Raw genomic sequence first — 26,822 nt, forward strand, 5'->3', positions numbered from 1 at the left:
CGGCCGGCTGCCTGCGCCCGGGTTAGCGTTTGGGTTAGGATTCACGCGATGACTAATTAGCAGTGTTAACTGCTTACACCTTGGGATGATTTCGTTTGCTAATCCTTTGGGCTAGGCAGAGCTGGCTAATTGGGTGGATATCGTTAATGCTGGCGGTCAGGAGCTGCTGTTAAAGGGCTGCAGCGCAACGAAGGCTGGAGCATCCCTCGTGCATGTCGCAGGGCAGATGCTTTGCCCCCGGCACTCCGGGTCCCCTCCTGGCACCCGAGACCCAGCACGGGGCTGGCAGCTGCCGGGGGCCCTGCACGGCTCAGACCCTGCAGGACCAGCGGGCCGGCAGCCCCATTTGCACCTACAGCCCTGTCCCAGAGCTGTCACTGCTGCACATGCATGCACGTGTGCGCGCACACGTGCAAACACATGCACGCACATGTGTACGTGCAGGCGTATGCAAATGCATGCACACGCAGAACAGGTTTCCCACATGCATGAACCCCTTCTCAGCAGACATCAGCTGGTGCCGACGTGTGTCTCAGCTCGGACGTCTCGGGTCACCACTGCTAGTAGATAATCCCAGGCAACGTTTTCTAAACCTGTTAAGACATCCCACAGACCCTCTAAATCCCTGATCCCCCTCCATGGCTCCGGCAGTCCTCTGACCCCTGGCCCAGCTGCCGGGCCCCACGCCGTGCCGGCCCCACGCCGTGCCGGCCCCGCCAGCCTTGAGGCAAACCTCTGGGGAAGGACGGCAGCATTTCACAGCTCTGATTTGCAGCTCCTTATTGGGGCCAGGCCAGACCCTTGGGACCAATGCAGTCACCAGGAGCACGGGTGGAACTTGCAGAGCCGGAATTAATCTTCGTGCTTTTCGTTGCCCTTCAGCTTCAAAAAAAAAAGGACAAAACAACACAAACCCCTTGCAGAAGCATTTTCCTCGAGCTCCCAGCAGCAGGACCAGCATGGCCCTGGCCCCGCGGAGCTGGGAGTGCTGGGTCAGGCAGCATGGATGTGCCCGGTCTCAACAGGACCAAAGCAAACAGCCCCGTGCTCCGGCACGCGGCCCCCGAGCTGCGGAGCTGCTGTGGGGACAGCGCAGGGACGGCCACCACAAGGACAGGCCAGTGCCAGGGCTGGGGACGGCACTGGCGGTGCTGGGGGCTGGCCAAGACAGCGGCAACCCCCCTCCAGGGCTGGGTCCGGCTGTTTTGGGGGGGTGCACCCCCCCCTGCATCCCAGCCGCCGTGCGATTGCCATTTCCACTGCGATGTGTTAGGTACGGCACTGTCACAAATAACCTCGGCAAAAGCCCTCGCTGCCAGCCACGCCATTATCTCTTGGCACCCTCATTACTAGCACTCGGTAAAGGGTGATGTGGGGTTATACCAGGTCTCCCGCACCCCATGCACCCCACCTCAGCCCTCCACTGGGGCATCTCCCTGGCTCCGGAGGTGCGAGTGCCTGGCCGGCCAAGGTCCAACAGCACAAATCCCCCCGCCAAACCTGGGCTTCAAAGTCCTGCGACCGTCCCGGTGCCTCCAGCGAGAGCTCTGATGAGCAGGAAGCAATGGGCTGAGATAGCTTAACATGATAAATCCCCCTGCGTTAGCATTTTTATTTTCGTCTGCAGCTGCCGCGGGACTTTATCAGGCAGCCCGGCCTGCAATGAGTTACAGCAGCCATGCCTGGGAGCGCGCGGAGCATTATCTGCTATTGCAGCGTTGGATGCGCTTTCATGATAACAATTTGCAATCAACAAAGAACTTTGAGAGGATGCAGAAAAAAAAAAAAGGCGGAAGAAAACTGAGATGATATCGCTCCTCCCTCGGCCAGGCTCCTCACCCCTCCACACAGCTCCACAGTGGTACCGCCAAGGGGAGACCAAGGTCTTCTCTAGCATCGCTCCATGGAGCTGTAGGCTCAAAGGCACCCGCCGTTCCCACGTGCATCCCTACAGCCTGCACCCCCCGTCCACCCGCCTGCAGCACCCCGGGAGCCCTCGGCCTCCAGGCTGTCCCGCGTGGTCCCCGGTCAGCTCCGGGCACGGGTGTGGCACTGGCAGCCCCCAGGTTAAGAGCAGGGGGCAGCCGGAGGAGGATGGTCTGCATCCGACGCGAGGAACCGCCAGCAGCTCTGGCAGGGACCTGGCCCGTCGGGGAGAACCACAGCTGCAGAGGCTCGAGAGGGCGAAGTAAATTTTTCTGGCGTCAGCGTGACAAGGCCTCCCATTAGCCCCCGGCACATAAATTTGTCTGTGGGCTGGGGGGGGCTGCCTGTGCCTCGTGGGGGTCTGGGTACCGGCACCGCCACCACGTCCCTGTGGGCCAGCGCGGTGCAGAGCATCCCCCTCCGGAGCGGGGATGGAGGCTTCAGCTCAAACAGCTCCCGGGAGCCCATCAACGATTAACACCCAGCTCCCAAAGGTCGCCTGCACGGCTGGAGCTCCCTGGCCTGCCCTCCCCTCCCTTGCCCTCCCCTCCCCTCCGTGCCACTTTCTCCTCCACAGCACCGCTGCTCCTGGGGCTGAGCATCCCTTCCATGCCCAGCCCGGGGTGGGGAAGGGTCCCAGGGCAGGCACCACTTTGGCTGCCACCACGGCACCGGGTCTGCCTGCGGCTCTGGAGCCCACGAGAGCTGGGGTGAGCCCTGGCGTTGCCCCTCAGCCAGTGTGGGTATCCCCACAGCCCCTGAGCTTTGCAACCGCTGGCACAAGGGGTGCAGGATTGGGGCCACCCTGTGCCCCAAAGTGAGCTGCCCTGGGTGGGAGCTGCCTCGTGCCCTGGTCCCCATCCCTGTGCTGTGCACGTGCTGCGGACCCAGGAGGCTGCAGCGTGGGACTGCTGGGGCTTTGCTGACCCGCTGCACCCACAGCCAGCGAGCAAATCCACCTCCAGAGCAAGGGGCAGGATCCTGCCTGCGAACAAAGGTCATCACAGCCCTCCGAGCGCTTACGGCAGCTGACCGGAAAGCAAGCACCGGCCCTGCCAGGTCCCGTCCTTCCGAGCCGCCCTCCCGCAGCCAGGTTTTCCCAGCCTGTCAGCAGTTTCACCCTAAACCCCCCGTCCCTCTGCCCATCGCCTCCAGGTCAGCCGGGCTGCTTCCAGGCCAGGCACAGGATATAAACCACCTTTCCTGCTCTGACACAGCCAGGAGGAATTCCCCCAGTCGGAAGCGTGCAGGGCTGCGTTAAGGAAGCCTGCCTGAGTTACCCGGTTTGCAGCACCCCGTAGGGTGCCGCTGCCGAGCGGGAGCAGCCTGGGAGCAGCCCACGAGCATTGCACGGCCCAGGGACGGGCCAGCCACGATGCGGATACAGTCCCTGCCGCAGCCCACATGCTTCTCTTTTTGCTCGGCAGACAGTGGTGGATGGTCTGACGCCGGCCAGGCTCTGCTGCTGCTGCCAAAGCCCAGGGCGACGGTGGGTGAACACCGTGAGGTCACTCGGAGCATCACCCCACCCCAGCAAAGGCCAGTGCGGGGCAGGCAGTGCCGGCATCCCTCCCTGAAAGTCATTTTATGGACTTGGAGGGGACCAGCTGATCCCGGCAGAGCGTTCAAGTGCCACTAAAATTAAGTGGGCTGCGATTAGGAACCCGGCTCCCCAAGGTGGCTGCAGTAACAGGCGGCGGGTCCGGCCAGCGTGCGCGGAGGTGGGCTCCTCGGAAACTCCCCCATGCCGGGGAGCACCTTCTCCCCGCTTGCCCCCAGCACCATCTGCACCACGGGGGCTTGAGAGCTCAGATGAGGACCTGAGATGTCTCAGCTCAGCCCTAAACCACACGATAAAAGCTTGACCAAAGCGATTACAGACAGTTCCCGTGAGCCACCCCAAAAGGTAAAGGGGCAAAGCCCGTGCACAGGCTGCTCGCTCAGCAGCCTCCACAGCCCATCCCTGCCTTTCCTCCGGCAATCGCAGCCCTAACGGAGCACCTGCAGCTCATTACCCCCCCCCCAGGGCCTCTCCCACATAAGGGGGTGGCTGGGTGCTCCCATCTCCAGCTGCAAGGTGTTCATGGTGGTGAACTGCATGGCTGCAGCAGGAGCATGCGGTGAGCAGACAGGTATGATATGCACCCCAATTTCTTAAATCGGTGTTTGCAGGGCTGGAGTGTTCCTGCTGCCTTCACCCCTCTCCCCAGTCACGGTCTGGCTCGGCCACCCCTGTGTGCTGCTCCTTGCAAACAGGCTGCAGGTCACTTCTTTCCATCCTCGTGTTAACATATTGCTTGTTATAAGTTAACATCAGATAAACTAATTTAAGCTCCTTCTGTACTGGATGTCTTGGATTTAATTGGCATGGTACCTAATGAAGCTGAAGCTCCATTTGTTGTGCTGGAAGCCCTAAATATCAGCAGTGTAATTAGTGCTACTACCTACTTTAGAAGACATTTGTGTGTTTTTCTTCTCCTAGCTAAAAGTCCTGTGAGGGTGCTGACTCTGAAGCCTGAGGGGTGGTGGGGAGAGGCAGGAGGGCTGTAAGGTGTGTCCACCTGGCTCGTAGGCTGGAGGGGTCTTGAAATTTGGCTTTGGAGCTGGGGGACAGATGGGGTGAGCATGCATAGCCCTGTGCACGTGTTGGTCTCTGGCTGCAGGGAGGCTGTGCTGGCTTGTATGCAGCAGAGCAGACCTCGTGTGGGTGCTGGGGCTGGGCTCGGCTCTCTGATGTGGTCGCACACCTCATTTTGTTGTGGCAAGCTGTGAAAGCATCTCTTGAGGGGTGGGCTGGGTTGTGTTTGGGTTTGGGCCAGGATACGACTGGGTGGCTCTGAGCTTCCCTGGGGCAGTGAGTCCCTGCAACCCTGAGTGCCTCGGTGGAGGCGTGTGGTGTGTTATTGGGTTTATCGTGAAGGGCTCCCATGGGTGCTGGCTGCTCGCTGGCGCTTGGGCATGGCTCTGCAGCCACAGTCCCAAAACAGCACTGCTAGATACTTGTTTTAGGGTGTTTTCTAGGCTGATGTCCAAAGTATTGGTGTTTTTCCTATGTTTGTCTCTAAGCTTTCCCTGCTGGTTTGGGTTTTGCTAGGCTGAACGGAGCCCACAAGCCCTCCAGGACAGCTGCTGTGTCCTGGTGCGATGTGGCAAGTTAAGCCATAGGTAACCTTCCCCCTGTGCTGTACCATGCTGGTCCGGGGCTGGGGTCCCAAGGGGGGGAAGTCCCAGGTAGGGAAAGAGCTGCGGTTGCCTCCATCATTAGTGAAACGTGGCTCATTAACAGGCCCAGGTTTGGCACTGCAGGGCAGGAACTGAAACCTCTCCCACCTCCATCACCTGTGAATCCCTTTCCAGCAGAGTGAGCCACCGCTGTCCCGGTGGGCTATCTGTGCTAGGGGGGGATCAGACAGGCTGCTAATTAGGGGATGAAAGAGCAGTCTGGGCAAAACCAGTGCTGCAAGACTGGGATCGTCCTGGTGAGGCTGTAATTAACCCCCTTGGATGCTGCTGGGCTCAGACAAGAGGGTCTTTTTGGGCCCCTCCCAGAGATGGGGTGCTGCTGCCCTGACCGGGGGTCCCTCCCCACCTCCTCCTGGGGAGGAAGCCATTCGTGCAGCCGGTCCTGCTGCCCACGCAGAGCTGCCTAGCTGAAAATGGGGAAATGCAAAAGCACGTTGGGCCCCTGGTCCCTGCTGGGAGCAGTGACGGCTCTGGCTGGAGCCTTTGCCCTGGGAAGGGGACCAGAACCCTGCTTGGTCCAGCCTCCCTCCAGCACCCAAACCTGCGAGGGTGGGTGAGCCCGGCCCAGACTGGCCGGAGCACGTGCCTTCCCCAAAAGGGTGCTGGCAGCATGATTCAAGTTCCTCACTGTGCCTGAAAGCTGTAAAAATCAATCTATTCTTGAAAAGCTCTCCTGAAATGCTGCCCTGGCCCCCCCCCCATGCTGGCTGCTGCACGGCTCCCAGGGCCGGGGAGACCCGGGCTCCAAAATCATCCCTGCGGGAGCAGTGGTTTTGAGCTGAAGCATGAAGATACTGCAAAAGCGAGCGCAGCCCGGCTGCCCGCTGGCAGCACAGGGAGTCTGGCAGTGCTGCCCGCCCTGCCAAACGGCGCAGCAGCCTCCTGCTCGGCGTGGGTGTCTGGTGCAGAAGGAAGCTACTAATGATGGTGGTGTGCCTCCCAAAACGCTGCGCTTTCGCTCCATCTCGGACGTTGGGCGTGCGAAAGAGCAGAGTGCTCCTCTCCCCCAGGTTCTGTGCCAGTCTGCGGGGCAGGGGCTGCCTTCTCGGGGCGGCTCCTCCAAACCCCACATGTTTGAGCGGGCCCCTGCGATACTGAGTGGAAGGGCTGTGGGCAGGAGGGGAGGCAGCTGAGCCTGCCCATATGCTTCATAATGGGGAGCAATAGCAGCTCTTTGCGGGAAGCTCACGCTGCACCATCTGCTCTGCTGTGGTACCTTCTCTTGCAGAGCTTTTTTTAAGCTCTAACTTTCCTTCCCAAGTGCTCTGCGGCGGCTGCTTGCGTATGGGCTGTCTCCGCTTTGTAATTGCCTCAAAACAGGTTGTCTGAACCTTCAACACCGAGCGGGAGAACAGCCCAGACAGGCTGAAGTCAGCCAGGCCTCCAGGAACTGTGCTTCCATTTAAAAATAACCAGGAAAGCGGCTGTGAATGGCTACAGCGCGTCCCCTGCACCTTCCCTCTTGCTGGGCACATGCTCACCCCGAGGGTGCCTGCTCCCAGACTTGGGCTGGGTGGGATGCACTGCCCAAGGCGGTGTAGCTGCAAGGTTTCCACAAACCACTGCTAATCCCACGTCCCATCCCTGTGCAAAGCAATTATTTCCACACCATGCTGCATGTGCAAAAGGCCAAACCCAATGGCTCCTCTGGGTCCCTGCTGCTTGCTCATGCCCTTGCCAGCTGTGCAAAGGGGAAATAAAAACAACGGCTGCACGGGGCTCCCTGGGAGCAGTGCTGGCCACAAATTATTTTACAGTAGAAGTAGCACTGGCTGCAGTACTTGAGTGCAGCCTCCAGCTGCCCCGAGGGGCTCCCGGAGGGAGGCGCAGTGCGGATGCCTGGGGAGGCTGGTCCCAGCTCCCAGCAGCAAAGTGAGCTATATTAAGGCTGGAGGCAACACATGGGTGTAGCTGGGGCCGAGGGGGAGGCTGGCGGGGACGGGAACACGCGCAGGCTGACGCCGGGCACAGATTGATGGTGCCAAGTCACTTCAGATATCTTTGCTGTTTGTTTGTGCGAAGCTCTAAATAAAGCTGACAGCCCCAGTGGCTGCCTGGGGAGGGAGCTGGCAGTCGGTCCCCCAGCGGGGCACCTGATGCTGCCCTCAGGGCCCGGCCCCGCGTGGGAGAGCAGTTGGGTGTGATCTGGGATGCTGTGGTGTGGGTGGGTGCTGCTGGGTGCTACCTGGGTGTGCTGGGGCTGGAAGCCCCTGCTCAGCAGCATGTGTACCCCCATCCCTGGGCAGGTGGAGCAGAAAGCAGGGTGATTTCGGGATCTGCTGGAGCTCCTGCTGGGAGCTGCCAGCATCATGTCTGGCTGCAGGTGGCTGTGCCCACCTAGGACATGGGGTAGCAAGCTGGTCCCTGTCCTGGCCTTGCTGAAGTGCCCGCGGGTGATGGGAGAAGCTCCAGCAGGCACAGAGAGTGGAGGACGTGTCCTTGTGCCTCCCCAAGGAGGGACTTTGTGTCAGGGAGAAACAGGGCGGTGCAGGGACACACATCCCATGGATGCTCACATCCAGACGCCCCCCTCCTGCTCCGCGCCCTCCCTCAGCCCCATCTCCCACTGCAGCTGCCTTGTCCTCAGGCTCTCGCCTCCCCCTACCGTGGGCTCCTGCTAAGCCTGTCCTGCTGTGGGGACATCATGGGGATGCTCCTGTGCCCCCAGGGTGTGTCTCCAGGACCCCCTGCAGAGAGGGGTGCAGGTATCTCCTCTCCCTCCCCATCCACCCTCCAACTGTCTGTGCTGCATCGGAGTTGCCTTCTTGCTCTGTCTGACGCCCGTGGGCTGAGCTGGCCTCTCCACGTGGCACCTCCAAAATGCCACTTGTGCCTCTGCCACGGGCTGTCCCAGCTCAGCCGCTGGCCTTGCACGGTCCCTTGGATGGCAGAAAATGTCCTGCGTGTTCAGGAGCCCCAGGGCTGTGTGCCCCCCCCCCCCCCCCCCCCCAGCACACTTGTGCTTTCCCCCCCAGTTCCAGCGCAGGGATGCTGGGCTGCGTGCTGCGGCCATGCCGAAGCGGTGCCCGTCCTGGCCCTGGCACAGGAAGCCTGTGGCAAGCAGGGGGACCCCAGCCACCCTCTTGCGCAGCTCTAGGGCCACTGAACCATCCTTCCTCTGCCCCAGCTGCTTCCTCCACCCCGGCCCCGCGTCCTGCCTGCCGCGGGTGCTGCCTGCCCCGGGGGAGCCGGGCACCGCTTCGAGCCGCGGGGCTCCTCGCGGTCCCGCCCGGGGGTCTCCCCCAGCCCCACCTTAAGGCAGGGGCACAGCGGGGTGACCTTACAAAAGCAAGTTTGCTCCGGGCCGGGCGGCGCTGGCTTCAACCCCACCGCCGGGAAAGCGGCCTTAAACTGGGGCTGCTCAGAACCGCGGGGGGGGGGGGGTCACCGAGCCGGGGCCGGCCCCATCCCGCCCCGGTGCCAAGGCAACGGCGGCGGGGAGGCGGGGAGGCAGGCGCGGCTCGGCTCGGCACGGCACCGGGGCATGCGCCCGCCCGGGGCCCCGCCGCGGCGGCCCCGTCAGCGCCCGGCGGCGGAGCCCGAGCCCGGGGCCCGGGCAGGTCAGTGCCCGCGGGCGGCGGCGGGGCCGCGCGTGTGCGGGTGTGCTCTCCGCCCGCAGCCGGGGGGGAGGCGGGAGCCCAGCCCTTCCTCATTTTGGGGCTGAGAAGAGCGATTTCCTTCTCCAGCTGCAATTCTGCTTTTTTTTTTTTTAAAAAAAAAAAAAAAAGGCGAAGCCCAAAGCCGGGCTCTGAAGCCACTCTGATCTCTGCTTCCCAGAAACAGCCGACGATGGAGCCGCTTCCCCGCGGCCCCGGCCGTGCTGCTTGGCCGCTGACCTGCCTGGTGCTGCTCTCCCTGCGCGGCTGGCCAGGTAAGCCACGGCTCCGACCTGCGACGGGCTCTCCCGCTCCTGCCACCCTGCCGCGCTGTTGTGTTTTGGCTTCCCCCCCCCCCCCCCCTTCCTTTCCCCTCCATCCTCGTCTCTTCTCTCTGCTGCCCCTCCGCCGCACACCTCCTGTACGCGACATGATGCTGTCACGCTGCGCACGTTTGAGTTTGACCTTTCTGTGAGATGACCTAGAGCGCGGCGATGGCAGAGGGGAGCGGAGGGGGTCCCGCAGGGCCCCCGCTCGGCTGCTCCTCTAGAAGCAAACTTGAAGGCAGACATTCCCCTTTCCAGCGAGACGAGGGAATTAGGCAGGGACATGAAGAGGCATGTTGTTCCCACCCATTTGCTAGCACCCCCTGCCAGCTACGTGAGAAGCAAATCTCTGCAAGCAGCCGAAATTCCCACTCGGAGGCTGCCTGGAGATGGGGAGGATGGCAGAGCAGGCAAGGGGAGGCTCTGGCGAGGGCAGCCTGCCTCCTCTGCTGGGAACTTGTTTTTCCTGCTACCCCCTGCTTTACCCCTGACGGTATGCAGTTCTTGCTGCTCTACCCAACTGTTGAGCACCAAAGCGGTGGGATTGCACCATCCTCCCAGGCACCTTGGGCCACCCGGCCCTGCTGCGAGCACCGGCCCCGGGTCACCTCGGGCTCCTGCTGCTGGCCCCCCGGGTGCCCCAGCCCTCCCCGGGGCTTGTGGCTCTGCCGATCCCTTATTAGAGCTTGGGGATGCAGCGTGAGAAGGGATGATCGGAGCCTGCGCTGCTCCCTGGCTGTTTCCCTTCCTTCACTAGCAGTGGGAAGTTTCTCGCCCCACCAGGAACGAAGCCCTGTGGTGGCTGCTGCTTTCAAGGATGTTTCCTTTCTAGGATGTTTTGTTTCAGGGCTCTCCATTTCAGGTGATATTGCTAAAGAATCGCTCTCCTTCCTGCCCGGTGCTGTCTGCGCCTCCGGGGAGGGACGGGGCTTTTTGTGCAAACCTCCTGGGGCAATAGCAATGCGTGTTCAGGAGCATCTTGCTGCTGAGCTTTTTGCCCGGTCTATCCAAATTTCACACCTTCCAGCCGGATCCCGCTACGAATAGCCCAGCCCAGGCTCCCACACGGGTGAAACATTGTCCTGTGTGTGGGGCTCTTCCAGGCCCACTGGAAATATTTACTGTCGAAGCTTTACTTGAGCAGAGAGTTGAGCGCAAACTTGAGCAGAAAGCAAATGCTTTCAGCACAACACTCCTTGCTTTGAGTTGCCTGATCACAACTGAGAAGTGTTGGCCCCAAGCTGAAAAATCCCGGTTGCTGAAAGCCAAGAAGGCTTTGGCGGTGAGCGCAGCTTCTTAGTGAACCGCTGCGATTTCCTGCCACAAAAGAATGGCTCGAGCAAAGCTCTTGAGTTTAATTAAACGTGGCCTTGGAAGTGAGAACCCAATTTCTCCAAGCCAGCCATAGGAAAAGAACCATCCTGGGGCAGAAAGCCCTGGGTTGTGAGGTGGTTTGCGTCCCTGATTTCAGGTGTGAGCATGCAGATCTCTTTTTTTTTTTTTTTTTTTTTTTTCCATGCGGTGGAGACCCTGCGGTGAACGCTCCTGGACCACGGCTCAAACTAAGCCTGAACTTCAGAAGAGCTGGCCCAGGCTGCCGCTGCGGGAGGGCGGCTGCTCCGACAGCGCTTCTGCAGAAGCCAAGGGGAAAAGGGAAGGTCCTGCAGGAGACCTTCCTGTACGGCAAAGAGGAGTGAGATGCTGGGAAGCCAAGTTGCAAAGCCCCATTGCAAAATCTGCACCATGCAGAACCCTTCCGTGCAGGCGTTTCTCGATGGCGGGTTTCGGCTGCGCTTCCCAGAGCCTCCTCTAAAGAGGAAATCTGTTTGGCTGTGGGGCTCCGGCTTTCAAGCTGAATTTCTGCTAATGCTGTAGGAGGGAAGCTTGCAAATGATGGCTGCGTGCGATCCGAGGCTTCCTCTGATGTCACGTATGTAAAATATAGCCTTTACTATAACTGTCCCCGAACCGCTCTGGGATCCACATAGCACTCGACAGCTACCCCCGGGTCTCTCTTCTTGTCTTCCCCTGAACTGCAGATTCCAGGCCCTTTTTATAGGCGGCACCTGTTAGTTTTCCCCACAGGCAGCCCCGCTGCAGGTGAAATTCCAGCAGGATTATTTTGGGGCTTCTCTTGCCCATCAGCCCGTTCCTTCAGCAAGTGACCATGGGGCTCCGGATGCCGGTGACCAGCTGCACGTTGCTTCTGGAGCACGCAGCCCTCCCCTTGCCATCCCAGAGCTCCTTACCCGGCTCCTTCAGACGAGAAAAAAAAAATCTATTTTTATCAGGAAGCATCCAAGCAGCCATTCCTGAATTAAACCCCGGCCTCTTGCAATCTGTTCGGTATCAAATACTTCAAAAGGTGGAATACAGAAAAAAAAAAGTGTCACCGAGACGGAAAACTTGCACTGCAGCGGGAGAGACGGGGATTATTTTGCTCTCAAATTAAACCGAGTAACGGGAGGGACGCTCTGCCAGACCAGGCGCAGCACGACACCTGTGCTCGTGCCTCTTCTCCAGGCTGGAAGTGCTCCGGGTCCACATTGCAAGGGTGCTCCCATCTACGTGGGAACTGTCAGGTGGTGATTTTCAGGGCTCTAAAACCCTTTGCTAATTCTGGAGTGTAGGATAGAGCAGATTACAGGGGCAGAGCACCTAAACTCCCCTTGATCTTGGTGGTGAAAGGATTGCACTCTGACTCTAGGTGGCTTGAAATCTAAGTCTAAGAAAATAGTGTCATCGGGTGGCACTGTGAATGTGCAGGTGAGAAGCAGGTTTGTGCTGAACCGGTGGTTGTAGTGACAAATCGTGGTGTGTCCTGTGTGTTTGCAGCATGAAGACCCCCCCGCATCCTGCTCCTGGTGCACAAGCACATCGTGAGTGTACGGGGCTCGCGCACGCTGCTGGCAAATACCTGCTGGGAGGGGGCTCGGCTGGGCTCCTGGCCCTGCTGCTCCTCGGGGCGAGCACCCAGAAAGGGGAAGGAGGAGAGACATCTTCTGATGGGTGCAAGGAGAAGCTGCATTCAGGGGGAAGGGAGGAAAGGAGCTTCAGTGGAAACTTTGCATTTTCTAACTTGCATATTCTGGGTTTTTTTATCAACTTCCCCTTTGTGTTTTCCCATCGCAGGGGGGCTGGGGCATCGCTCTGCACGCCACTGCTGGAGTTTGCAGGTGTTTCTGAGCACACAGTGGGTCAGGTTGGTCCTGGAGTAGGGCTGTTGGGTGCAGGGTAGGCAGGTGGAGAAGTTGGGCGGTCTGACGGGGACTCGAGCTCCTTGGCTGGGAGGTGTGAGCAGGTCTTGTTAAGGCAGTGTGGTGTTAACATCACCATGTCGTGGCTGAAGCTCATGTATAATAGATCTCCTGCAAACCCTGAACGGGGAGACCTGAAGAGCACCGGCCAAGCAAAGCTGTGTGTGAAAGTCTCTAAAGTACCGTGGTGGCTCACAACAGAACATGTGGAAAAATACCCCAAAGCCACATTTTAGTCCTATCCGAGAGGCTAACTAGAGCCACGCAGTGTTTTCTGCAATGACCTGAGAAACTGGGAGCTGCCAGCAAAGCCTCCTGGCAGGCAGCACTGGCAGCAGCACGAAGCCCTTTGTTTCCTGGCTGCTCTTGGGGCCACTCTGGGAGCAGCAGCACCATCAGAAAAGTCCCGTGCGGCAGCGGCCCCGCTGCAGCAGCACCTCCGGCAGCCTGTCACTGGACAGCAGCGCACACCCTGCCTGCAAATCCCTCGGCGCAGGGAGCGGGCAGGGCGCTTGCACGCCGCTGCCTGGCGAGGAGGTGATGTGGGCTCAGCGGTGCGAGACGCGTACAGACCATCCGCAGCTCAGCTGCAAACATGGGCTCTCAGAGAGGCAGCCCTGCTGCCTGCAAAGGTAAATCCCCATGACCCCGGGAAGGCAGGAGCCTTGCGCCGAGGCTGCGGTGAGCTACAACCCAGCCATGCTCAGTTTAACTGCCCGGTGCTCTTGCAGATGTTGCTCTGACGCCCCATCACTGCAACCAAGAGACATGCTTTGGGGTTGAGCAATGCCTGTGCTGCTCGCCCCGACCACGCTCTGGTGTTGGGGCCAGCTCCAGGACCCCAAAACAGGCGCTTCCCCCAGCTCTCTCCCCTCCAGCACGGTGCGTGCCTCGTGGGGAGATGGACAGATGGAGAGAGGGAGGATGAAGAGGAAGCGCCGGGCTTGCCGCAGGCTGGGCTGGGCTCGGATGTGCGGGGTGGTGCTGGCCCCTCTGAGCAGGGCAGCTCTCCCTGGCGCAGGGGACCCTCGAGGGGACGTGGGGGATCACCGCCCTGCAGAAGTCTCTTTTATGCAGGATTGCAGAGGGGAGCAGTGAGCAATGTGTTCATCATGGGGCGCAGAGCCCCTGTGGCGGGGAGGAGGCCTGGTGCTTGGCCCCCCGCTTCCCAAAGCCCTTGCTGTGTTGCAATGCCACGCGCTAACAAGTGGTGAGGCAACGCAGGCTCTGTTTGCCCAACTTGGTGGAGCGAGCACTTAGCGATGCGGCCACCCTGGGTGTGCAAAGGGGCCGGGGGTTCTGCGCGGTGGGTGGCTGGGGGTGCTGGTCCCTCTGCCCAGAGCAGCCTGGTCCCCCGCCTGTGTCACGTCCCCACGCGGGGGCTTGGTGAGAGGCGGATGATGCTTCTGTGCTTTCAAACTTCCTCTACACGTTTCTCAACCACCTCTTGCGAAAGGTCTGGGGGCAGCAGATGATGGAGAAGCTCAGGAGATGCCCCAGCAGCGGAGCCGGCTGTGCGTGCCCTGCGCCACTGCCGTCCTCTGCATGTGGGGTGCATCAGCCCCCACCGAGGGCAGGGGCCCTGCTCCAGGGCTGCTCCCTGGATTCGGGTGTCACCTGAGAAACATGGGCTCACCTTGCAGAAGCCCAGACCGCTGCTGCTCAGGCAGGAGACTGAGGCTCAGCCTGAATGACGCACTCGGATGCAAACAAACCAGGTTTCCGTCCTTTCGTGCTCATCTTCTGGGACAAACTTGTCTTGGTGTCGAGAGCAGCTACCGCGTTAGCCTTGACGTGGCTTTGAAGGGAAACACCAAGGGCTGAAGCTTTCAGCTGCAAGCATCAGCCTGCGCTGGGGATGCAGCGGACTAATGCCCTGGGCAAAAAGCCTTTAACTTGAGGAATCTGGAGAAACTGTGCTCCTGGTAACTCTGATCATTGAGATCCAGTAATTGCGCAGGCAGTGAGAACATCTGTGGGTACATCAAATACTGCTGGAAGTCAGAAGGGATTAACAGCTGCCAAAAATCCTCTCCAGGCTCTGTGGGAGCCAGCCGTGGCCTGGAGGGGTCAGAGCAGCTTGTCCTACAGCGGGTCCTCCCGGGAGCGTCCAGTCAAGGATTTTGTCCCATCCTGGGGATGGCTGTGGCGGGGGGGCTGCGGGGGTACCAAGGGCAGTCTTGTTGCTGCCCTGGGTTTTTTTCTGGTGCGAAAGATGTGGGGTGCAGCTGCAGCCCTCCAGCCAGCAAGGCTCTGGTCCACGTGCTCCCAGTGCTGCTCAGCTACAGCAGGAGTTATCTGCTCAAACACGATGGTTTCTGCGTGACCGTGACACCGGTTCTGCGTGCCACTTGCCCAGTCCGGGATTGCAGCGCTCAGCAGTACCTGGCCCCTGTTACCCGCAGGCGGGTTTAAGCGGTTCTCCCACCTCTCTCCCGCGTTGCTTAAAAATGTTCCTTTAAGAAATGACGTGTATTGAAATCTCATTCAATTCCGTCGCAATAACTACACTGGCATGGCAAGCGTTGCCAAAATTAACCCCTTAAGGAGCCGTGTAGGCTACGGGGTGGCTGTCTCTGCTGCTCCAGCTGTTTTTAGGGAGCGGGGAGCAGCGGCATCGCCGGTTCCCGCGGGGCTGAGCTGGCTAGCTCCTGGTGCATCACGCCTGCACGGCAGCGAGCTCGGAACCCCTATCCCTGCTGGCTCTGGCTGCAGATCCACCCAAGGTGGATTTTGTTATTGCCTGCCTGCAGGAAGAGCGGAGACCCTGCGATTTTCCTGGAGACCTCGGGAGTTTCTCCCTGCCTGACCGTGCATGCGGGAAGGTGTGTTGGCACCCATGGGTGCGTAGGTGAGGGGGCACTTGGGACGGTGGCTTTCTGTTTGTGTGGTGAGGTGCAACACGGTTGGCTGGATTAGGGAACCTCTTTACTGAGATGCTTCAAAGGGGACTGCTCTCCTCTTTTGGTGAGAAGCAGGAATGGCGTCTGCCTGACTGGCACCAGCAATGCAGAAATGGGAGAGATTCAATGCAGGAAATGTGGTATCGCATCTGCAGCTGCGAGGGGAGCTTGCTTTTTGGAGTGCCTTGTATTTTGTGCCCTTGTTTTCTCCTGACTGACAAAGCCAAGCGGCCATGGGAGGCAGCACGGCGTGCTGGCAGGCGCAAGCAGCTGGGATTTGCTCAATGTTTTAGTTGTACAGAGCATGACGTTGCGGTCATCTAGCAAAGCTCTGACAGGCTCCACTGCTGAGACCTGCGGGCGGAGGTCTGTGCCCACTGCGATAACCGCAGCCTCTCCCCCGGGCTCCCCAGTACTGGCACTGCCCTGTTGCCCGTGGTCCCTGCTAACCAGAGCTGTGTGCTCAGCCGGTCCCGCGGCCGGGGGGGCAGGCGGGGAGCCGGGCCGGGTGTGTGGTGCCAGATGAGACTCAGTCTGGTTTTTTTCCCCAGGTGCGGGTGCCCAGGCGGGTCAGGGCTTTGAGCTGTGGCAGCCCCAGGACAAGGTGTTGGTGACAGCGGGGGAGACGCTCAACCTGACCTGCACCATGTCCGGAGGCGGTCTCCCTGGCGCCGTGAAGTGGCTGAAGGGCCTGGGCAGTGGGAACGAGACCGTCTACGAGCAGAAGGGCTCCTTCCCCCGTGTGACGAGGGCAGTGAGCGAGTCCGACACGGACTTCAGCATCCACATCAGGGATGTTCGCCCCGAGGATGCCGGCACCTATTACTGTGTGAAGTTCAGCAAATCGCTGCGTGGTGGTGACGAGGTGTTTCAGCGTGGAAATGGCACGGAGGTGTCCGTACGTGGTGAGTGGGGCTCCCGGTGGGAACCAGCCCTGCTGGGCGCAGCCCCCATCCCAGCCCGGTGGGCTCTGCTTGGGGCGAGCGGGGATGGGGAAGGGGCTTGGGGGCCGATCCCAGGAGAGGGTCCCGTGGGCCGTCCCCGGGTGTGTCCATGCCCCCACGGGAGACCCCGCTCCCTGCAGCCCCGGGGCTGGGCGCAGGTGGCAGAGCCCGGTCTGATGGCCCCACGCTTCTCCCCGCAGCCAAACCCACCCCTCCGGTTGTGTCTGGGCCTGGCCACAGAGTGGGGCCGGGGAAACAGGTGTCTGTCACCTGCACAGCCGGAGGGTTCTTTCCCGAAGACATCCATGTGAAATGGCTCAAGAACAACGCCTTGATCTCGGCTCAGCAGCTCCAGATCACCCCTGGCCCGATGAAACTCTCCTACAACATGTCCAGCACTGTGATGATGATGCTGGGGAAGGATGATGTCCACTCGCAGCTCGTCTGCGAGGTGGAGCACGCCACGCTGACGGTCCCGCTGAGGGAGGTGTACCAGCTCAGCAAAGCCCTGCGAGGTGAGGGCTGGGGGGACGACACTGGAACTCGGGGTGTCCAGCTTCTGTGGGGCTGGGGGTCCTGGGGTGGGGACAGGGCACTCTGTGGGCAGCAGAGCTGGGGGACGCCAGGCACCAGGCGCTGCCTCTCTTCCCAGTTTCCCCCAGTGTCCGTGTGGTCGCTGACCCGCCGAGCCCCATTGAGGTGAACAAGACCGTGAACTTCACCTGCCATGTGAACGGGTTTTACCCGGGAGATGTGGCCGTCACCTGGCTGGAGAATGGGACGGAGATGAAGGTGGAGAACACCTCCCGGCTGGTGGAGACTCCCCAGGGCTTGTTCGAGCTGAGGAGCCTGGTGGAGGTCAAAGCGACAGAGGAGAAGAACGGGACCGTGTTCACCTGCCGAGTGGTGCATGATGCCCAGAACCCCATCAGCGAGATGGCCGCCCTGCGGATCGCCGCCCCAGCCAGGGATGGACTGAGCGACTGGTCTCAGACAGATAACAGTGCGTGAGAGCTGCTGGGATGCGGTCCCTGCCAGGGAGGCTTTAGGATGTCACCCCCCTGAGAAAGCTCAAAGTCCCACCAGAATCTGGTTCAAGGACACAAAATCTCCATATTGGGGGGCTAGGGGGGTATGATGCTGGCAGGTATCGAGCTGTCATCCTCGGTGCTTTGGCTGTCACCAGGCCAACCCCAGCTGTAAGGCTGCAGGGACTCGGTTGGTACCAGCGTTTTCAGGCCTGTGGTGACCTTTTTCATTCATGTTTCAGACAATTTGCTCCTCATCTATATTGTGGTGGGAGTGGTCTGCACTGTGCTGGCACTGCTGGTGACTGCAATTCTTTACCTCATCCGGGCAAAGCAGAGCAAGGGTAAGGAAACCAAGTGCACGGCAGGGAAGCAGCTGCTCCTGACCCCCTTCTCCCTCTCCCTCGAGCATCAGGGCTTGGGCACTGAATTCACGGCTGTGCTGCTGCAGCTCCTGCCCAAAGGGGAGGACGGAGCAGAGCTGACCGGGTTGTTTGCAGGCTGCAGGGAAAGCTCTGCCTGATTGCCGCTGCGTGCCAATGCCTGCCAGGAGCAGAGTCAAACGTGGTGGTTGTTCCTGGACCTAAAATGTCTGACACCCCCCTGCACCTCCTGCCCTCTGCCAGGAACGGTCCTGCAGTAAATGGAGTGAAACTCCAGAAAACTGCAGGCACTTGCCTCTGGAAAAAGACGTGTATCTGCTCTTGCAGCAGTCTCTGCATGTGGGCTCCTGTGCCCGGGGAAGCGGGGGGGGTTATGTTGTTTCCTGAACTATTTTTTTTTTCCTAAACTATTTCTCTTCTGGCAGGTAAAAGCTCGCCATCTGCTAGGTAAGTGCTGATCTCCTCTAGTCACCGAGTAACCTGTGGGCACTCTGAGCTGGACACCTCCAGCCTGCAAACGAGGTCCCTTGGGATCGGGACAGAGCTGGATCCCCAAAAGCTTGTTGTGAAACAGAAGGCAGGAGCCCAGGCTCTGCTGATCTCCCTGGTTGTGGTTCTGCCCCCACAGTGATCTTGTACCCAAACACTTGGCTTTTGGTGAGGCTGAACAAGCGGGTGGGAGCCAGGTCTCCAGCCTGCAGAGATGTAGCTGGACCAGCACGTGAGCAAACGCTCGCTTGGTGAGGACTCATCCTGCTCGGGGCTGCTGCGAGGACCTTGTTTTGCATCTGAATCCCCCACTGCTCCATCACTAGGGAGGAGGCAACAGGGCACTCGGTCGATCTGACTTGTTTTGTTCCCCCTTTCAGGTTACATGAGCCGGAGAAGAGCAGTGAGGCCACTACCCAGGTGTGTCGCTTAACCCCGGGACCCGGGGAGGGGAGAGCACCAGACGTGGGAGTGGAGGGTGGTGGTTCCTCTGTGAAACATCTCGGTGTCTCCAGTGGAGGGTGGTGGTTCCCCTGTGAAACGTCTCAGTGTCTCCACGCTGTGGCTGGAGAGGGAAGAGAAGCTGCCCCAGGGACGGGGTAGCCACTTTCCAGCATCTCTTCTGCCTTCGCACTCTCTCCTCCTCCTCCTCCTCCTCCTCCTTCTCCTCCTCCCCCCAGGAAAGTCTGGGTTTGTGCTGCCTGGAGAACCAGCTGTGTGATAGCCAACCAGGCTATTTGTGGAGTTATTTTTGCACTTGGTGACACAGTTACGAGCAAAGTCGTGATCAGCAGCAATCTGTCCATCCCACCCAGCCTCTGCCAGCTCCCATGCGGGCGTCGCTGGGCAGGCTAGCCTCTGCCCATCCCTACCAGGATGGGGTGACGGGGCAGCTGCAGTGGTGGCTCTTGAATCGCGGCGGTGGCTCTGAAGCCTGTCAGTGGCAGCGGTGGCTGGTGATTTGAAGGTGTAGCACAGGGTAAAGCATTGCTGCAGGATCGTCCCGGCCAACTGCTGGCATTGTTGCCCCTGTACAAGCAGAGACCGAGCTGTCCCGGGTCGAGCTGCAGCAGGATTGATTTCAGCGTGGGGCTTTGGTTTGGTGCGTGGGGTGGGCACCGGGGGGGGGGGTCCTCGCTCATCCTCCCAGAGGAGGAACTCTTGGTGTCTCACGCAGGAATCCGACCCCAACAACCTGACCTACGCGGACCTGAACTTCGACAGAGAGAGGAAGACCATCCGCCGGATGGTGGAGATGAGCCAGCAGTCAGAGTACGCCTGCATCCAGACCAGCCGGGCGCCTGCCGGCGACGACAACCTCACCTATGCCGACCTGGACATGGTGCACCTCAGCAAGGCACCCAGGCGTCCGGCCCCATGCCCTGAGGAGGCCAGCTCCGAGTACGCCAGCGTCCAGATCCCGAGGAAGTGAGCAGGGCTGCAACGGCTGCCGGGACCCCCTGCCCAGCGGGGAGCCCCCCTGCTCCTCCCCGGGAGGATTTTATTGGAAGCACTGGGAGTGATGTGAAGATGCGCTGCGGTACCCGTGTTTTGGGGTAGAAATGCAGCCCGTGTTACTGTGGGGATCAGCTCCCATCCAGAGACCTGATTTTTGGAGGCAGCTTGGTCCCTGGGGCTGCTGGCTCCATCCCACGGGGGCTGCTCGGCCTCGGTGTGCCGGCTTTGCCCACACGTGGGTTAAGTCAGCAGAGCAGTGGCTCCTCAGGAAGCTCCAGCCGGGCTGAGGGGATGGGGACAGTGCCTCCACGCCAGCTCCCATGGGGATGCTGCTGCCCGGCCAGGCTTGCACGGCTTCCTATAGCCGCCCCAACCCTGCAGGGACTGGCCAGAGCCCCCGCGCTGCCTTCTGGGGGTCTCTGCCGCCAGCGCCTAGAAAACAAACTCTGGCTTTAAAGGAAGGACCTAAGTGTCTGCCTCTCTCTTCCCAAGTGTCCCTTCTGCGGGACCTTGGTCTCGCACCAAGGCCAATGAGGCTGGGAAGGCCGGCGAGCCAAGTCCCCCTGCTGCGGGCTTTCCCCTGTCCTGCCACCCAGGGAGGCTCCGGAACGGCTCCCTGGCACCGAGCATCCTCCTCTTCTTCTTCCTCCTCTTCTTCTTCCTCCTCCTCCTCCTCCATACAGCCTTGCCCGGACCGGGACCCACCGGCGCTGCCCCAGGCTTGTACAAAGCGTGCAGCTCCACGCTGGCCGGGCTGCAGATGCCCCCGCCAGCCCGGCTCCCCCTGGGAGCTCCCTGCAGGTACCGTGTAACATGTTTTGACTGTTTGACATGTAACTGTTAATTTTAGAGCTAAAACCCAATGTTTTGTGTTGTACGTGGGTGTACTGCTGTGTACTTAACACTAGAATAAGATGTGCAAAATTAAGACCGAGGCCTCACTAAAGATCCCTAAACCCCGTAGAGTTTAAAAGAGACTTACGCGACCCCCCCCCCCCCAGCTCTGCCGTGGGGGTCAGGCAGGCTCCTCCCAGCCCACCCATGAGGACAAGTGTCTTCCATGTGCCCCTTCCCTGGGACACCGTGTGGGTCCACCACCCTGTGTTGGCTCCTGCAGCACCTGGGTGGCCTTGCAGCAGCGGGCACGCATGGGGCTGGCCCCCCACAGCTGCTGGCGGGGGGTTGGGGGGGCCTGGTGATGCTTTGAGAATGATGTGACTGCTTGTACAGACTATATTTTTTTTTTTTCTTTTTTGCTTGCAAGATATTTTTATAATAAAAGTGAAAAGTCCTGTGCTGCTCCTGCACATCAGTGTGTCCCTGTGCTCAGGGTGGTCACCTCATCGTCTGCCCTGGGGGTGCAAGGTAGGGTGGGGGTCAGCATGTCCTGCAGCAAGGGGAGGGGGGGCTCATCCTGCACAGCCCTGCGAGGAAGGATGAGAGAGGAAGAGGAGGAAGATGGCAGCAGCAGCAGGAGGTTGAGGCTGAGATGGGGGCTATGGCAATGGTCCTTCTGGGCAGCATGAGGGAGGGGAGGAGAGACCAGGGTCTGGGCCAGCTCTCCCCAGGCAGCCCTGCTGTATCTTTGGGTGCCCCCTTCCACGGGAGGTGAGCTGGAGCCGGGGTGCCCAAACCGGGGTGCAGGCAGGCTGGGTGCTAGCTGCAGCCTGTGTCGTGGGTGAGCTGAGCGTGCCAGTGCTCTGCAGTGACTTCCCCCCTTTCCCACCCCAGAGCTGGTGCCTCGGCTGTGTCTGGCACACAAGCTGTGTCTCGCTGGGAGCCTTGGCATGAGTCTTCCTGTGGTGATGAGCAATGCAGAGGGCGAGGCTACAAAGGAGAAGTTCAAAAGGGAATTTGCTGCCCAGGCTGGGCTTTCTCAGCACTGAGCTGCTGCCGGCGGGCTCACGCTGTCCTCAGAGCGTGAGCGGGAAGGGGACAGCTTGGCCACTGCCCTCGGCATGGCTGCCACTTCCCGGCTGGGGCCTCCTGTGCTGCGGGAGGTCCCCTGCCAGCACCCCACGTGCACCCGGGCCAGGCTGAGCAGCCCTGCCCTGCCCTGCCCTGCCCTTGCTCGGCTAGGGGGGCCCTGCCTCCCCCGGGGCATGGCTCCAGGGGCAGCAGCAATGGGGCGCATGGGGTCCCACATCCCCTTTGGCACCCATGGTGCGGGGAGGGTACCGCTGCTGCTGCCTGCAGGTCTTGCAGCCTGCACCCCAGCCCTGGGCACCCATGGCCCTCCAGCCTTTCCCCCCGGGCCACAGCTTGGGGTGTGTGGTCCCCTCATGCCGAGGGCTTGATCTGCCCCGTGGAGCCCTGGACCGCAGACGAAGCTGACGCTCAGCACCCGGCACAGCTTCAGCTTCGTTGGCATCTGCCTTTTATTGGCTGCGGGGGGAGCAGGGGCCAGGGTGTGGGTCTGACCCTGCCTCTGCGGGTTGTTCTCGGAAGGGGAAGCCCAGGGGGACCAGGCGGGTGCTGGGATGTGTGGGACACGGCAAACAGCTTGGAGAGGGGAGCTGGGATTGTGCTCAGCTGGCTGCCTGCCCCGGTGACGGTGCTGCGGTGTGAACTCTGCCCAGCCGCCTCTCCCGTGGCTGTGCTGGCTGCTTGGGCCATCTCCCAGCCCAGAGGGCCTCATCCTGCCCCAGCTCATCCTTCCCGGTGCTCAGAGACCATTGCCCCGTATAGCAGCTGTGATGGTTTCCAGACCCTGTTGCGCTTCTGTGGCTGCAGGAGGGTGGAGGATGCGTGTTCCCCCCCTCCTCGATTTGCCCCAGGGACCCCAGGGGTTGGACCCGCAGCCGGAGGGGTGGCACTGTCCCCTTGATGCATGGGGAATGTAAGGGAAGGGCAGGTGAACCAGAGAGGGACAACTGGGGACGGGCACCCATGGTCTGCTGGGGGGACGAGGCAGGGATGATGCCAGGCTGGGCAGGGGCTGGGGGTGACGGCGCAATCCGGGCTGGCAGCGTGGGGACCGTGGTGCCGCCTGTCCCATGCCTGGCTCTATAGATCCGAGACCTCCCCCGAGTAGGCGCTGGGGTCCTCGTCCGACCGCATGGTCACCTTGAACTGCCGCCGCAGGAAGCCCCCATAGCGCTTCTGATTGTCCCACTTGAGCTTGGGCCGGATCCGGCGCATGAAGCCGCCGTAACGCTTGTGCAGCTCCGCCAGCTCCTGCCCCTCGCCCCCGTCACCCGTGGGCTCCTCGCCCCCGTCACCCGCCGGCCCCAGCCCCGGGTAGTCCTCGGGGGCCGCCCGCTCCCCTGGCTTGCGGCCGAAGCCCCCGAACTTCTTGCTGAGGCCGCCCTTGCTGTGGGCGTTCTCGCGCAGCAGGGAGAGCAGCTTCCCCTTGGCCATCTTCTTCATGAAACCCCCGTAGCGCTTGGCCGGCGCCTGCGGCAGCTCCCCAGGACCCAGCTCCTGCTCCGGCTCTGCCTCATCCTCCGCCTCCCGAGGGGATGGGTCTGTCCCTTCGGCCAGGACCACCAGCGGGGCCAGCAGAGCCAGTGCCTTCCTGCACGTCTCCCACTCGGGGCCAGGCGGTGAGGAGCCCTGACACTCCTGCAGGCATATCTGCAAGACAGCAGCCGCAGCGGCCCCGGGACGCCCGCTGGCATCACCCTGCCGCTCGGGGTGACCCCCCCTGCCTTCCTCCCACCCCACCCAGGGGGTGCCCCGACCCCAAGCCCAGGGGTCCGCAACCACTGTGCTGCGAAGCTCAGCGAGGAGCCGAAGCTTGCACATTCCCAGCACCCTGGGGGTGCCCATGACCACCGCCCCGGCAGCACCCACCTTTGCCAACCGTGCACCGGCACCCGCGACCCTCCCGCTGCTGTGACCCCCCGGCTAACGGCTGCGTGGGGCCGGCACTCACCAGGGACCGGACGCTGCTCTCAGTGCTGCGGGTCTGGGCCATGCAGAGGGAGCACTGGGTCGCGCAGTCGGCGGATGCCGCCGCAGCCAGGGAGAGGCAGAGCGCCAGTGCCAGCGCCCGCTGCGCCATCTCACCCCGCAGCCGCTGCCTGGGGAGGGCGAGACAGCAGAGAGCCCGTCACCTTCCCCGCGCCGGCCCCGGGGAGCCCATCGCCACCCCCCTGGCACCCTCGGGGGGGGTACCTACTGCCTCCACCTGCATGGCTGCTCCTGGGGACATGCACCGGGACCTGTGCCCGCGCGACTCACCTCTGGGTGCTGCTTCTGGGTCCCAGGCAGGGAGAGAAGGGGACAGGAGTGACGCGATGCCATGGGACGCGATCCCTTACCCTGACCACAGCCCGTTCCTTTGCACAAGCCCTGAGCCACGGCCAGGCCCCCAGGGCCACTGAGGTCCCTGGGGCAGGGACCACCATCCCGTCCCATCCCGTCCCATCCCATCCCATCCCATCCTGTCCCATCCCATCCCATCCCGTCCCATCTCCTCCATTGCTCCTTCCACACTGTTGGAAAGAAAAGCCCCTTTTTTCTTTAGCGTTGAGTTTCTCTGCAATATTGTGATCGCTGCGTTTGTGTGGCGCGGAGGGGATGAATCACCGGTGCTCCCCCTTGGTCTTGGGGAAGAAAAGCACTGCAATCGGAGCCGCCAGCAGAAAGGGGACAGGGGGATGCCATCACCCAGCACAGAATCACCCAGGTGCTGCATGCTGCAACCGGGCAGCCCCGGCTCCCCTCCCTCCCACCCACCGCTTCTGCTCGGCTGGTGCAGCAGGAGGGCAGGAGAAAAAGCCAGATTTCAGGTGCAAGCCTACCTGCAAGCCACGATCACCGTCCTTCAGCCTGCCGGGAGCCGCACCAGAGCCTCTCACCTCCGTGGATGAGGCCAGGAAGGGCTGAACACACTGTGCAATGGCTGGGAGAGGGGCTGTGCCGGTGGCAGTGCCCAGTGCCGCTCCAGAACCCCCCCTGGGTGAGGCTGGAGGGGCTGGTGCTGGCCCCAGCTGCAGTGCCACGGGACCGCGGTGCCACCAGGACCATGACGGCCCTGGGAGTGAGAGCCGACCCCCAAGGGGTGCGCTGGCAGCAAGCACCCGCCTGCCTCCTTGGCTGCTTTTATCTGGGGTGGAAAGGTATGACCCAGTGGGATCTGTTACACATTAATGACGCATATTAGAGGCTATTGTATTCTCCAGCAGTATCTGCTAATGTACCATAATTGGTACTGATGAAGAAATGTTAATGCCACAGTATTAATTCATGCTAGATTAAAATTTAATTTGAATTATCTGCACCATCGTGTCAAGCTGTCTGCATTCCTCGGCTGCACCGCGCACCGGCTCCCTGCAGCCCTAACTGCATCGCCCCGACTCGCCCTGGCAGAGCAGTGGGCAGCAGGGCAGGCAGATGCCCAGGATGGGCACGGGCACGGCGGGACCTCAGCCAGCCTTCACCGCTGAGACACAGTGACGATCCCTTATTGCCTTGCTGCCACCGAGACGGCACCGATGAGCGAGGACTCACCAGCCGCGCAGGTAGGTGTCAGCTGCAGCACCGAGGGGAACGAAGCTCCCAAGAACAACCGCCAGCTGCTTCACAGCAGCCCCACTGGGAAGCTTTTTCCCCTCCTTTTCCCACCCGCTTCCCCTCCCTTGCCCCTGCCATGCTCCTCCGCTGCCGGCAGCCCCGTGCCCTGATGCAGCCGAAGAATTGGGGACTTCACAGCTGCAGCTCTCCGGGGCACAGCGGGGCCAAGGACCCTCTGTGCCTGGGCACCCTGGGACATCCCACTGCAAACGTACCTTGTCCAGGTGCTGCCACGAATGCCCCTGCAGTGCTCTGCCTGCTCCTGCTGCAGGGGTGAGGAGGGACTGGCAAAACTGGGGCAGGAAAAGGGGAGAAAAACAAAGGGCTTTGGACAAAAGCGAAAAGAAGCAGCACACAAAGGGAGGAGGAAGAAGAAAAGCAGAGTTAGAGCTCGATCCCGTCTTACCTGGAGGAGCCCCGAGGCTCCGGAGCCGTCCCTTCTGCAGAAACGTGACAGGATCGTGGCAGTGTTTGGCAATGCCAGTGGTGGGTCCCAGCCGCCACGGCCACTCTCAGCACATCCTACCTGTGTCAGGCATCTGCTGGGGTCTCCTCCTCCCCTGTCCTGTTTCCACTTGAGTTTTCGGTGCCCAGGCTTTGCTCATGCGTGGAAAAGCCCCGAGCTGCGTCCATGCACCCCGGGGGCTGGTTACAGACTCGACGGCCCAAGGAGGGACGGAGAATCGGGACTGTGTGTGCCAGGCAGCACGGAGACCAATCTCCCCGTTACAATTAACCTGTGATTATTTCTAGTGAGGGATGTGAACAGCTCTCCCAGGCTGAGCAGGTCTCTCCTCCCACACAGGTCTAACTCAGGCAGGTTAGGACCCTGCAGAGATTTCTGGTGGAGAAGAAGAATCACCTTCCAGCCGTTCCTTTCCTCGCCTTTAAAAATTACCTGGAAACGCCTTCCAGACAGGGCTTCTCAAAAAAGCCTGACTTTTGGAACAGAATCGCAGCAAAACCCACCTCTGCGGCCACTGCTGCTCCTCGAGCCGGGGCTGGGAGGGGGGAGACAGAAACCTCACCCCCGTCCTCTCCCCCCACTCCCTTTGCTCCTCCGAGCCCCGGGTTGTCCCCACCGCAAGGGTGGCAGATGTGGCATCGAAACGAACCCCAGTGAAGCTCTGGACAGCGGTTCACAGGCTACGAAACTGCTCGAGGGACGAGAGGAGCACCTGCGGCCGGGCGGGAGCCCCTCAAAATAACGCAACAAGCCCAACCGTGAGCCGCTCTCGGCACCACGGCTCGGGGGGGGGGGTGTTTTTAAACAGAGTCACTCTTTGGTGAGCAGGAGCGATGCCCCAGCTGCGCCCACGCGATGGGAGCGGGACGGTGACCCCGGCAGCCCTACCTGCCGCTGCTCCCCGTCCCGCCGAGCACCCGCTTCGCCGAGTCAGGACAGGTCGTGGGTAGAGTGGGTGTTCCTCAGCGGGCGTCAGGCTGAGCCGGTCATCAGCTGCGGTGGCGGTGGCAAGGCCACGCTGGTTGGTGACCCCGCGGCGGTGCCCGGGGTGCCCGCCAGACTCTCTGCCCGCCGGCTCCCACCCTGCTTTTATGGCCACGGAGTCTCCTCCTGCAGCGGGGCCCGGCTGCGCTCGGCGCCGCGGAGCCAATCGGGGCGAGGGAAGCTGTGAATAATCAGCCCCGCAGCATCCTCGCCACCTCCTGAGCAGGCTCTCCCACCGTGCCAGGGCCTCCCCGCAGCCCTCCGGCCACCCCAGGAACCGGGGTGCACGTCCCGTTGCT

At 61.3% G+C, this 26,822-nt stretch overlaps 2 protein-coding genes across 4 annotated transcripts; one reads left to right on the plus strand and one right to left on the minus strand.

Moving 5' to 3' along the window:
* The first annotated feature begins 8,692 nt into the window (after window positions 1-8,692).
* On the plus strand, window positions 8,693-20,860 carry LOC143167156 (tyrosine-protein phosphatase non-receptor type substrate 1-like). 3 transcript variants are annotated; one of them, XM_076352262.1, is made up of 9 exons: window positions 8,693-8,729; window positions 8,947-9,040; window positions 15,803-16,156; window positions 16,396-16,710; window positions 16,848-17,198; window positions 17,466-17,567; window positions 18,032-18,053; window positions 18,476-18,515; window positions 19,273-20,860. In XM_076352262.1, the coding sequence occupies exons 2-9, from the start codon at window positions 8,959-8,961 to the stop codon at window positions 19,525-19,527; spliced, it is 1,521 nt and encodes a 506-aa protein (XP_076208377.1). In that variant the 5' UTR covers window positions 8,693-8,729; window positions 8,947-8,958; the 3' UTR covers window positions 19,528-20,860. The 3 variants fall into 3 exon arrangements, with proteins under 3 accessions (XP_076208377.1, XP_076208378.1, XP_076208379.1); XM_076352263.1 differs by lacking the exons at window positions 8,693-8,729; window positions 8,947-9,040 and adding an exon at window positions 10,848-11,021; XM_076352264.1 differs by lacking the exons at window positions 8,693-8,729; window positions 8,947-9,040 and adding an exon at window positions 15,135-15,173.
* On the minus strand, window positions 20,843-26,570 carry PDYN (prodynorphin). Its single transcript, XM_076352286.1, has 3 exons — window positions 26,428-26,570; window positions 23,431-23,578; window positions 20,843-23,129 (listed from the first exon to the last, which is right to left on the minus strand). Exons 2-3 carry the CDS (start codon window positions 23,557-23,559, stop codon window positions 22,560-22,562), a joined length of 699 nt encoding a protein of 232 aa, XP_076208401.1. The 5' UTR covers window positions 23,560-23,578; window positions 26,428-26,570; the 3' UTR covers window positions 20,843-22,559.
* Window positions 26,571-26,822: the final 252 nt, after the last annotated feature.

This window comes from Aptenodytes patagonicus, chromosome 14 (assembly GCF_965638725.1).
Source record: "Aptenodytes patagonicus chromosome 14, bAptPat1.pri.cur, whole genome shotgun sequence".
Classification (NCBI taxonomy): Eukaryota; Metazoa; Chordata; class Aves; order Sphenisciformes; family Spheniscidae; genus Aptenodytes; species Aptenodytes patagonicus.